The sequence below is a fragment of the Hyposmocoma kahamanoa genome, unplaced genomic scaffold (assembly GCF_003589595.1).
Source record: "Hyposmocoma kahamanoa isolate Upper Pololo Valley unplaced genomic scaffold, ASM358959v1 93, whole genome shotgun sequence".
Taxonomy (NCBI): Eukaryota; Metazoa; Arthropoda; class Insecta; order Lepidoptera; family Cosmopterigidae; genus Hyposmocoma; species Hyposmocoma kahamanoa.
In genome coordinates, this window is record NW_020654810.1 from 14,624,905 (window position 1) to 14,638,252 (window position 13,348).

Sequence of the window (13,348 nt, forward strand, 5' to 3'; positions counted from 1 at the left end):
ATTCAACTAAAAGCCTCCAAATAACAAAAGTTCATTCCACATCACCTTCACCCTTCGCACACGTGAGAAAAGGCTCCTTTCGGATTGGAGTGTACACAGTGAATTAACCTGTGCATCTCCGTTTTAGCAAAAAATCGACTTAAATACCAATTTCAAAAAAAATCATGTAAAGCAATCTATCTAAATAAGTATTAAGTAATAGTTTTATAAACTTTATTGTACATCAATTACACAATAGGAACGTTAAAATCCATGCACTTTCATAACTGTCATAATTAAAAATGTATTCAAATATCATTATTGTCGCTCTCATTCTTGTCTGCTTTTAAGTCAAATAGTTACTTTAAGCCGAACATTTACTTGAAATATAACAATTAGATGGTGATAGTGGTGGTGTTAAGGGTTGTGACGATGATGATGGTGGTGATGATGATTGTAGTGATGATGACGATGATGTGAATGGTTATAATGTTGATGATAATGGAGATCATGATGATGATGTTGATGGTGGTGATGATGATATATTGATGTGCAATAAAGTTTATATAACATTAACAAAATACTTTTTTAGATTTATTTATTAATCACATACAGATAGATATATGGTCTTACACGGATGAGAAGGATTTTGATACAAGAAGTTATGTTAAAATATTTGTTACATGTTAAACGTTTTGTTGTGAACGATAAAATGTGTGTTGTAATAATAATTTCTCATTACTATGACGTCTTTCTCATTTTTGTTTGAGAAAATTATTCGTGTTACTGCAATCTCATTAGTGTGACCTAAAATATCGTTTTTTGTTGTATTTAACTTAAATATTTCTGTGATTTTATAATCTTGACATTGCTTGAACTTATTTGTACGTTTGAGACCTTAAAACCAAAAGAAAAAAGGGTTTTACGGGTTGAAATTCACCCATAAGTGCAATGATTTGAGTTAATTTATATGAAAAGCCTTGGTTATGGTCAGTACAGATTCTGGAACAGTACATGATTCACAGCAGTGCCGTTATTAAATAAGTAACCATGCTTTAAAAACAATAAATATAATGATGAAATAATGTTTATTTACACATTATTTTCGCACCTTACGACACTTTTGAAGCTTTTCACTCAAACAAAAACAAAATGCCTGAAATGAATCACGAAAAAAAAACCAAATAATCAACAAATCAAGATTTTATTCAAAACTATTTAGGTAATTAATTCACAATAATTAACTGAGCGTTATACGATTAACAAAAATCACATAGGAAATGAAACTATTTTTCCGGATTTAAATCGCGTATATTTGTTTTTTTAAACAAACCGACGTTTCGGGCGGTTTGTTTGAAAAAACAAATATACGCGATTTAAATCCGGAAAAATAGTTTCATTTCCTATGTGTAACAATCGCGAAAACCTAAGAACTCAAAAAAATCACATACTAACAAATGATTAAAGTTGACAATTTTAGTATTATGAAATTAAATATATTTAAAAATCATACTGTTATAACAATCACCTTGCTTGGCTTAACTTTTTTATACAAGCAATTAATAATATACACATGAACAACTAAGTTTTATAACCAAGTAGACTATGGACAGAATAAAGAACACTTGTCTTGGACATATACTTACTCTTAAGCAGCAATATTCCACATCAATCTTGTACTTTAATATACTTTCAAATGCATTCACAGTTTAGTAATAATAAATGTACCCAGATAACTATAACTATATAACCTAGTCTCCGGTTTAAAAAACCGACCTCAAAAGTCATTCATTCCCTAGTTTGCCAGCATTAGAGGTGGAATATTATCTTCAAATTTAAATGGTATCACTTCTGAATCATCAATATCGGTTCACAAATGGCGGAGTTATCGCGTAACATACATAAAAAAAACATACAGATGAATTCAGAACCTCCCTCCTTTTTCTGAAGTCGGTTAAAAAGTAACCAAATATACTGTAATTGTTTTTAAAACAAAGTTGGCAATGCTCTTGAAACATTACCAGGGATTGGAATGGGTAGAGTTTTATTACCTAAACTTCAAGGAACATCAGAAAATCGAGAATGCCTTATGACAATATTTTTTTAGGTCCTGGACCTGTTCGGAGTTCGGGAAATCACATTAAAAATTGACGTAATTGGGGACAGGCATGTACACTATATTTATCTTAAATTTGCGATACAGTGAGTCGGATCAGCGATATTGCAGACACATCTCACTGCTATACATCTGGATTTAAGTAAAAATTGGTAATTAAAATTTGATCACACATTTTTAATTACTTGGGTAACTTGACTCTTAAATCACAAGTCCACACAACCGTTCAATAAATATTACATCCTGCGACATGTGTTCATAGTGGGTTCACACACTGGCACAAAACTTCAAGGCTCATTTGGCTGTGAATGTGTCGGACACATTGCTTTTATTGTACCTTCTGGTAAGTAATTGACCAAAATATACAAATGGAGTTTGTCCACAGTACAATAAATTAAATTATACACTGCATGTCACTACAAGCATCACAGACAAGGTAAACATGAGACTCATTCAATTCAGGAACCAGTGTGAATTGTACATCATTGTTGCATGTGCTATTGTGTTTCTCTAATGTACACATAAGGGACTTTTTTATTTCTAGCAATGATATTGTTGTGTTAATTTTGGCTTTACAGTTTGAGCAAGATAGGCCAGTATTGTGCAGATTTAGGTTTGCTTTTCTGCATAAAGGGCATATTACGTTGTCATCCTTCTCCATGGAAGACCAGTCTATGTTCTCCATTTGTGATTTCTCATATTCTTGCAGCCACCTGTAAATAAAAAAGAATTGTAAATACTGAAAATGAATATTTCTATATTCACAAGGAAAAATGTGTATTCAAGATATGAGCTACAGAAACATGCATACAACTCTTAAACATTTTCTTTTAACAATGATACACATCTCTACTAGCAGACTTGTCTCCTAATATAAAAGCAACATTGGTATATACCATTCTGTTTCCTCCTGCACTAATTCATTTCCAATTTCTTTCAGAACTTCATATTCTAGCTCAAAATTGGTATCATCTGAGAAAGGAATGGTCTTGTATATTTCATTTAATGTCTCTTTTAGGTCAGTCTCGGCTATAGGTCCTCTGAATTTGTTTAATAACAAATTGCGGCAGTTTTGTACCTTGTCCTTGTAGTTCTGAAACATCAGAAGATAAATTATAAAAAATTTTTAGGATCAATAGGGTTTGGCCATTAATATCATTAATATTTTATTTTTATTTTACTTTTATTAGTCTTAATGAGAGGGTAGGCAAAAAAGAGATCACATGAGTTACCAAAGTTTTATTTATAGTTTGTTTATAATATTTAGGTATTTAATCGAATATTGAGGTATTTAAATCGGCATATATTTTTTTCTTTTTAGTGCAACTTTATCTACCCCATAGTGGAAAATTATGTCAGTATCTACTTTAATGATATGCAAGGAAATTTTGGGTGTATGCCGATGGTATATTCACGACGAACGACTTGGCGTCGTCGCAACCCTAGCTTTCATACATACTTTACAACGAAAACCAGGCAATTAAACCACAGAAATAACAACTATCACTACATAGTTATTGCTTTCCCGCCAAGTGACACATCTCCAACATAAGTGCATGATTGCTAATGGAAAAAAACTATATTTTTGGACGAAACAAAATCCAAATCTATAAAATAATGCATTGTCGCTATAACCTTTAGCAGGTCTTATAATAATAGCTATGGAAAAACATAGAACTATGAAACGAGTGTAAAGAAAAAATATGTAAGTACAACAAAAACTTACTTTTCTCATTAATTCTTTGAATTCCACGGGAGACTGTTTGAGTTTATATTTTAAATGTTTATAAGTAGGTGACGATGAATTTCCTGGCGAACTCATTGGAAACAATTAGAAATTTCCTAAAATTCTAGCATGCGACATAATTTCTTGCTTGACTTATTGACTTGTCTTCAGTGTTGCTAGGTCAAATTGGAAAAAATCGGAAGATATTGCAAAAAAAAACAGTAAATTGGGGAAAAAAACTGTAGATACTGGTCTTGCCTAGAAACACTTGAAATCGATTTTCTTCAAATTGGTCATGTTAACTGACTTCCAAAAAAATGGAGGAGGTTCTCAATTCGACTGTATTGTTTTGTGTATCATAAGCGACAACTCCGGCTTGTGATATGGTTGATTCTTTTTTTGTTGAAAAGAGGGTACCTCAGTATTGGTCCCATTTAAATTTGAAGAACATATTCCACCTCTAAATGTGGCAAACTAGGGGACGAATCCGGTTTCGCGCACTTTCCGGTAACCGATTTCAATAAAATTTAATAAATAGATGTGATTCCACGAACTTTTGAGGTCGGTTTTTTTTTATAAAAAAGTTATCATTTTTACATTACTGCCCAAAGAAAAAAGTACATAATGTTTTCGATGTTTATTATTTTACGATGTTGAAATCTTAACAATCGTATTTTTTACTTCTCAGCGGAAATCTCAATTTTTTTTCTTCTTTCCATAAAGGAAAAGGCAAAGGTTTTACACCATACAGCCAAGTTTGGTACATTATTCTTTTTTTGGTACATTAAGTTAAATTATGTTTCTGTAAATATGGCCGCCACAAAGAGGATAGGCAATTTGAGGCGGCACTGGATTGACTCGGGATTCCTTAGAACGGGCCGATACGGGTATTTTAGTTCGAGATTCGTATAATTTCGCGTTTTAATCTTCGATTAAGGCACAATAGCACTATCCTATTCCACTTTAAACTAGATTTCACAAAATAATTGAAAGTCAAAATAAAAACGACACTTTTCCCTCCATAAGGTCCAGAGCGAATCTTCACTTCACTTTTTATTTTTATGGCTCCATCAATATGAGAACTGATGATTTTGCCAATGTCACAGTTGAAAGAAAAAAAAACGAAACAAAAAAAAAAAAATTTTCGCTAAGCTCTAATAGGACATTAACCGGTGTTGGTAAGTTGGACTACGGGAGTACTCAGTTGAGATGAAATCTCAATGTTGCGTTTGACTGCTGTCATTTAAAAAAAAAATTATTAAGGCTTTAGCAAAGCCATTAGCCTAAACATGAAGTTTAATTATGTTTCTCTAAATATGGCCGCCACAAAGAGGATAGGCAATTTGAGGCGGCGTGTTTGGATTGACTCGGGATTTCTTAAAACGGGCCGATACGGGTATTCTAGGTCGAGATTCGTATAATTTCGCGTTTTAATCTTCGATTAAGGCACAATAACACTATCCTATTCCACTTTAATAGATTTCACAAAATAATTGAAAGTCAAAATATAAACGACACTTTTCCCTCCAAAAGGTCTAGAGCCACAGCTGTCATTCCAATACAATCGCTAGGAAAAGAACGGCGGTAAACTCAAAAGTTTTTGCTGTCTATTTTCTTACTGTTTGAACTGCGAATTTGTTTATTTCTGTGGGCTCCCATATTTGTGAGTGCCGTTTATTGTGTTGTGTGTGATCTGCGTGGTAGGTAACTTTTATGTAATTAGTATGTCTGATATGGAGGTTGAAGGAGGCGGAACCGATCCTCCGGATATACCAGGTGATTCGGTACTCCTGCCGCCATCGCCAGACCATGTTACGCCTACTTCTACATGTTTGGTAGTAAACGCAAAAACCATTTAGCAGCGTCTGGTGACAGCAACCCTAACAAATTTGGGACTGAATTTAGCACTCCCGCGACGTCTATACAGACGATCCTTACGCACCCCAATGAAAAATCTAACCAGTGAAAAATTTATTCCTCCAATGATAGAGGACCGTTTATAGTTCAGGTTTCACGTTTGGAATCTGCTCCAGATAGTGGTTTGACACTGAGACCTGTCAAGTTTGGCCAATTTATTTTCAAAAACATAATAAATGGCAGCCTTAAGTCCCTGGGGCGCAATAGACTGTGAATTCGTAATGAGCACCCCCAAATACTTCGAAAACGACACCCAACTTGCCATTATTTGAAAAATCGTGCCCGCCATTTTGGATTTACAAACAAGTGCCATATTCGTAATAAGCATCCCCAAATACCTCGAAAACGATACCCAACTTGCCCTTATTCGAAAAATCATGTCCGCTATCTTGGATATAGATCCAATGAGTGCCATATTCGTATTGAGCATCCCCAAATACCTCGAAAAGGATACCCATATTGCATTTTTTTGAAAAATCGTGTCCGCCATCTTGGATTTACAAATGAGTGCCATATTCGTAATTAACTCGCCCAAATACCTCGAAAACGATACCCAAGTTGCCATTATTCGAAAAATCGTGTCCGCCATCTTGGATCTAGAAATGAGTGCCATATTCATATTGAACATCCCCAAATACCTCGCAAAGGACACCCGTAATGCATTTTTTTGAAAAATCGTGTCCGCCATCTTGGATTTACAAACAAGTGCCATATTCGTAATGAGCACCCCCAAATACCTCGAAAACGATACCCAACTTGCCATTATTTGGGAAATCGTGCCCGCCATTTTGCATTTAGAAATGCGAAAAGTCGTATCAGCCATCATGTATTCAGATATAAATGCCATTTCCAAAACCATCTTGGACTTAGAAATTAATGCCACATTCTCAATAAGCACTCCCAAACAACTCGAAAACGTCTATAATTCTCGTTGTCGATCGACAACGATCGACAATGTCGATTATGTCTGTAGGCTCCTAATCGACATTTTGGATCGACAATGACGATCGACAATGTCGATCGTATCTGTAGGCACCTTAAGGAATTTGCTTCAGCACATGAAGCAAACAATTTTGTACAAAACCCAGTCCTTGGTCAGGCTGAGACAAATCAATTATTCCAACCCACATAATCATCCGCGTGGGTGTCATTCGAGGCGTGCCAAAATACCTAACTATGGACGAGTTAGTAAAAAGTTTAGTTTTACCTTCTGGTACTGGCGAAATTCTCAAAGCTCGACGCCTGAACAGGAAGGTGAGATACAATAATTTGACCGAGTGGATTCCCACCCAATCAGTAGTAGTTACCTTTTCTGATCAATCCCTGCCCCAGAATGTTTACTTGTTTTATTCGTCTCTCCTCTGGAAAACTATCTCCTCCCAACCATTCAGTGCTTGAAATGTTGTCGGTTTGGGCATGTCAAAGCTCAATGCCGGTCTAAACCCCGGTGTTATAAATGCGCACAACCCCATTCAGGGGAATCTTGTAATGCTTCTACCCGAACATGCCTGTATTGTTCGGCCTTAAATCCATCCAATGACAAAAATTGCCCTGAATTTTCCCGACAAAAATCAATAAAATTGGTAATGTCCCAAGAGAATATGTCCTACTTAAAAGCCTCTGCCCGCTTACCAGCCGTCAGGCGCTCATTTGCTGATGTTGTAGCTGCATCCACACAACTATCATATGTCTGACTATCCTCTACACAACCCTCCTCCTCCTCAGTCACCACTTCACACAAAAAAGCTGTCACAATAAATAATAAACCAAAGTACCACCATCAAACCTCAGACTATGATAAACAAGCCCATAGGGATATAATTGCAACTCCCCCTCCCTTTTCCCTAAATGGTTCTGCTTTGCTAAATAACACTAATACATCCGATAACAATGACAATTTTTTTGACTTACTAGTCTCTACTCTTCTAAATATTCTGTCCCGCTTTGATGATACTGCTTTACCGTTCCACGTGCTTAACAAACTTTCTCCTCTTCTCAACAAATTTAGTAATGGGCCTGCTCATTCTGCAATGAGCTGTCGGAGTGTCAGACCTAAAAGGTCTGACCTTATATTCCTTATTAATAAACACAATTCTGTTATTATCATCCTCTTGGAGCCATGGCTGGTTCCGGGTTCCCGATTCCGGATTCCGAGCTACTCACGTATTCGGGAGGACCGTGCAGGTGGGTACTGTAGTCTAGGCTCTACTCTATGAGTAGAATCAAAGGCTGAATAAATAGTTTTGTAATTAGAATGTGTTTTGAAAAATGAAGTAAGAAAAGAATGGAGCATCTTGATATAACGAAATATAACCCAACGCCGAAAGCATGTAAAAAAGCAGGTACTCTAATTTTAATCAAACATTTTCTTATTTTTCACAGAATTTCTTTCCCCGACAAGAGTACTGATGAAATTAATGTTGTTGCAATCAAGGCTTTTAATATTTCTTTTTGGCTATATATATTCCCCACCCGCATGATTTTCTCATCCCAGAGATCAATCTTCTATTTTAAGCAATCATCTCTCCCGTCATGGTCTTTGGTAACTTCAACAGCCACATAACCACACTGTTTGGGGCTCCCATAGAAAGGATGCACTATCATATCCTCTCGTAGATGTTTTTGATGAGTTCAATTTATGTTTTCGGAAAGATGGCTCTCCTACTCGCAGATCTTACTCTTCTCGGGATTCAAGATGAGCTTTGGATATTACTTTGTGCTCTCCAGGTCTAGCACCCAGCTCTACTTGGAGGACTCTTCCATACACTTTCGGAAATGACCATTTTCCCATCCTCATCTCTGTGATTGGCAGTTGCACTCCACAAGGCAACACTCTTCATTGTTAAAATTCAATATTTCTAAGGCTGACTGAGCTGAGACTGCACTCTCTGTCCAACATTAGAGATTTATCTTTACAAGAAGCTTACTCTAGATTTGTAGCGTCTGTCTATTCTTCAGTAAGGGCTTAAATCCCCCTAAAAATCCGTTTCGTAGCGTTATTTCTTCTCCTCCATGGTGGGATCATGAGTATTCAGCCGTCGTTGCTAGTCGAAAAGAAGCCGAAATCCAGTATAACGTGTATATGACTATGGATACCTTTTTACATTACCAGAAAGTTGTGGTTCTAACCAGACGGCTTCTATCAGAGAAAATTAATTTGGCTGGCTACGGTTTTGCGAAGCCATTTCGCCCCGTTCCCCTCCTTCTGTTATTTGGGGTAATTTAAAAAGATTTCGATGTGCACAACGAGATAACAACAATGCATCTAGCTTTGATCCTTCAATCTGGCTTAATGGATGTATAAATAAGCTATACCCTCCATGGGTTCTCAGTCAAGAAGAAGCTTCTTAATTCGCTTTGAGCTCAGTCTCCCCAGACCGCATGAATGACCCTTTCTCATTCTCAGAATTGACCCTGGTTTTGGACCACCTTCGAGACTCCTCTCCGGGAGTGGACGGAATCCCATATTCCTTCCTGAAAATGGCGGGGACATCAAGTAAAATGAAATTTTTAGAACTGATCAACGCCATATTTCTTTCAGAACGTCCTCTTGAGGAATGGAACACCCATGTAGTTATTCCCATATTGAAACCGGGTAAAGACGCTTTGGATCCTTTCAGTTACCGCCCTATCGCTCTATCATCCACCCGATCAAAAATAATGGAACACCTCATTAACAATCGACTAGAGTGGCTTTTGGTAAATAGAGACATTATGGCAAGAAGTCAGTTTGGTTTTAGGAAGGGTAGCGGTATCACGGATAGTGTTAGTGTTCCGATCTCTGTTATTCGCCTGGCCTTTTCGAAGAATGAGTCTCTGGTTGGGGGTCTTCTTCGTTTCGGCTGCCTAGGATAATGTGATTCTTCCCCTGCTCAGGCAAAAAATGCATCTGCTGAGCATTCCTGAAAGATTGACCAACTTCATTTTTAATCTTACTCAGATAGATCATGCTTGATACGCTTCCCAGGAGACTTAGTTGCGTCAAGGAACGTCTGGAGGAGCCTTCCGCAAGGGTCTGTTCTCAGTCCCCTGCTTTACATCATTTATACTTATGACCTGGAGATATCAGTGAATTGCTTCTGTTGTATCCTCCAGTACGCCGATGATTTGACTTTATATGTTTATGGTCCGTCACTTGATGACGTGGGTTCCCGATAGAACACTGCTTTACACTACCTTGTTCAATGGCTAGCTGACTATGGTCTTTCTTTGTCCACTCCTAAAAGTGGTGTAGTTGTTTTCTCCCGGAAAAAGTTGACCTCCCAAGTCCCTATTCCTATTCTAGGTCAGCATGTATCAGACTATGACAGCTTTAAATTTTTGGGTATCATGCTTGACTCTAAATTAACAGGCGTTCCCCATCTAACCTATATTTTCAAAAAGTGTAAGGCAAGCATTAACATCCTCCGATCTTTGTCGGGTGCTTGGTGGGGGTCCCACCCATTCTGTCAAAAAATTTTATATAATGCCATAATTCGTAGTCACTTTGACTACGGCTCATTTTTATTAGAACCTTGTCACAAAACTGTTCTTAAAATGTGGGAAAATCAAGTGTCTTCGTATATTATCGGCGCTATGAAGTCTTAACCTATAAATGTTCTCCAGATTGAGTGTGTGGAACTCCCTCTCTTCCTGAAAATGCAGCTTCTTGCGGATAGATTTATTGATAAAGTTGCGCAACTATCTCCTCATCCTCTCCTATCTAAACTCCACAAACTGTCTGATCTGACTAGGACCTCTAAGTACTGACAAGTCAAAGATATTCCTTGCATTCTTAAAAGTTATCAAAAATTTATTAATATTAATTCTCCTATCTTCCAAACTGATAAAAATCCCCTTTTTTCTTGTTCCTATGACGCAATAATATATAAACCTAAAACAATTTTGGATTTTGATATTTACAAAGATTTTCCTGCGGCAGACAGGCAGTTTAATATAACCCTAACTAAGGACTGGCAAGGCTGGTTGAATATTTACACAGACGCTTCTAAGCCGGCTGCTGATGGTTGTGTGGGTGCGGCTGTATGGATGTCTAAGTTCGGAATAATTTTGAATTGTAAATGTCCACCTCAAGCATCAAAATGCACAGGTGAATCTACAGCCCTCCTCGAAGCCCTCAGTTATATTGAATCTCACAAATTGAACAAAAGCATAATTTTTTCAGACTCCAAGAAGCAGTTTGCAGGCTATTTTGTCAAGCTAATTTGTTGCTAAAACAAAATACCACACTTTCTTAAAGATTAAAGAAGTTTTACACTATTGTCATCGTAACAATTTACAAGTTGTGTTAGCGTGGGTACCTGGTCCCTGTGGAATCCAAGGTAACGAAACTGCAGACATGTTGGCGAAAAATGCTATTCAAACAGGTTGTCTTACTCATTATAAGACATACACTTATGACCTCCTGCCTTTAGCTGCCAATGATATGTTTTCCTCATGGAGCGCAGAGTGGAGCAAAAGTAAACTCACTAAGGACAAATATTTCGCCGACATTCTTTATTCGTAAAGGATTCAGTAAGACAGTTACGTCTACAGTATGCCGACTTCGAATTGGTCATGCCTGCACCCCAGTTCATCTGGCAAAACTTAGAATACGGGATAGCTCAATTTGTGAATGCGGCCTTAATGAAGGCACTCCAGACCACATATTTTTCAGCTGCCCTACCAGAACGTGTTCTATTTATGTTAGTCTTCCACCTTCTATTCCTCGCTTCTTCAATTTCAAGTTTCCGTTAATTTTTTTTACAAATACCCTCTTAGAATTAATAACTAACAAACTTAAATTATAAAACTTATTTATTTAAATATTTGTAACGGTGATGGTATATCGTGTTGTTCTGTATTGTTCCAGAAGCCGGAATAGACTACAGAGCAGTGTTAATTAATTAAACATCTAAAAAACGAAAGTGTAACTCCCATGACTGACGTGACATTGCCCAAATTCTACAAGAGAAGCCAGAAACTTAAAAATAGAATAGAATAACTCGAAAGGGAAAAAAATATTTTTATAAAATAGAAAATAATACTTTAAATAGTTATTTCCCCGCATTTTCTAGACCTGTGATTGGCAAATAAACCGAAATCCAATAAAGCGAACGCCTAAAAATTATTTACATACATACATATACTTCACGCCTTTTTCCCATCGGAGTAGGCAGAGACAACAGTTTTCTTCTTGCTACGGTCTTGACGCACATCTTTCGCCTCATCAACATGCATCAATGCTTTCATACACACTCGTCGATTAATGGTACTCTTGACCTGGTCCTTCTTTAGGGTAGCCTCAATTTGGTCATGGTAAGTTCGCACATTAATTTTCATTCCTTTCCTTTTCAAAACACCATGCATAATATTTACCATCTCTTGCAACTCCTCCATCGACGACGCTAATATCACCTGGTCGTCGGCGTATAGGAGGCACTTAACGAGTAAACCATTCATTCTCAGCCCACACGTACTCTCTTTCAAAGCTTTCAAATAATTGTCCATTAATAAATTGAACAGCCATGGCGACGCTACACATCCCTGTCACCCACCTTTCTCGATATCAAACCAGCCAGTGTGAGCACCATTTGTTCTGACACAGGCACTGGAATCCTCATAGTGAGATTTCAGTGCCTGAACTAGATTGCCGTCCACCCCATACATAGACAATGTCGACCACAATTCATTCCTTGACACTCTGTCGTAGGCCTTCTCCAAGTCTATAAAAGCGTAATAGACTTTTTGTCGTTTAGCCAAGAACTCTTCGGCTATGTTTCGCAAAGAGAAGACCTTGATCCATGCATCCCATTCCTCTTCTAAATCCCGCTTGCACATCCCTAATTTTTTCTTCCGTTTCTTTCATCACTCCCTCAATCAATACCTTTGCATATAATGTGCCGACAATGCTGTGAAGACTAATTCCGCGGTAATTTTTGCAGTCTTGCTGCGACCCTTTTCCCTTATATAATGATATGATGACAGCCTTGCCCCAGTCTCCTGTTCACCAACAAAGATTGATAAGGCGGTACAGCTGACTAGCAACCACACCCTGTCCAGCCCTCAGCATTTCAACAGCAATTCTGTCATATCCCGCAGCTTTACCAGATTCCATAGTATTCAATGCTTTCATAATCTCTAAAAATTATTTAAAAAAACAAAAACCCGATTGCAAAAATATCTAGCTGGAACATTGACTTACAAGGAAAGATAAAAAATATTCCTTCCTCACTATTTTGAATATTTTATAACCTATGACACTCCTACAATCAAGACGAATCTAACGATACCTCATATGGCGAAATCCATCAAGCCGTTTAGGCTGTACAGCGTGAAAAAGAAATTGACATACATACATAGGAAACCATTTGGCGATTTCATCTTCTTGCCTATTTCTAAAGCTCAACTCACACTGGCGCAGAGTCGAAGCGTCGCGTGCTCTAGCGTTTCAAAACACTGGTCGTCCCAACGCGCCTTTGTACGCATATGCGTCCGTACACGACGTGCGACTGTTGCACACATATACAAGTCACGGTATTATTTTGTACGGAGGTGTTCTACTTGTTTTGTTTTATAATCCCCGTAGTTTATGCAAATGTGTGCGTCCGAACATGGCGCGCGACAGACGC

General features: G+C 37.4%; 1 protein-coding gene across 1 annotated transcript; it reads right to left on the minus strand.

Annotated features, from left to right (window-relative positions):
* Positions 1–1,855: 1,855 nt before the first annotated feature.
* On the minus strand, positions 1,856–4,192 carry LOC113237458. The gene is made up of 3 exons (XM_026473943.1): positions 3,822–4,192; positions 2,992–3,188; positions 1,856–2,808 (listed from the first exon to the last, which is right to left on the minus strand). The coding sequence occupies exons 1-3, from the start codon at positions 3,915–3,917 to the stop codon at positions 2,490–2,492; spliced, it is 612 nt and encodes a 203-aa protein (XP_026329728.1). The 5' UTR covers positions 3,918–4,192; the 3' UTR covers positions 1,856–2,489.
* Positions 4,193–13,348: the final 9,156 nt, after the last annotated feature.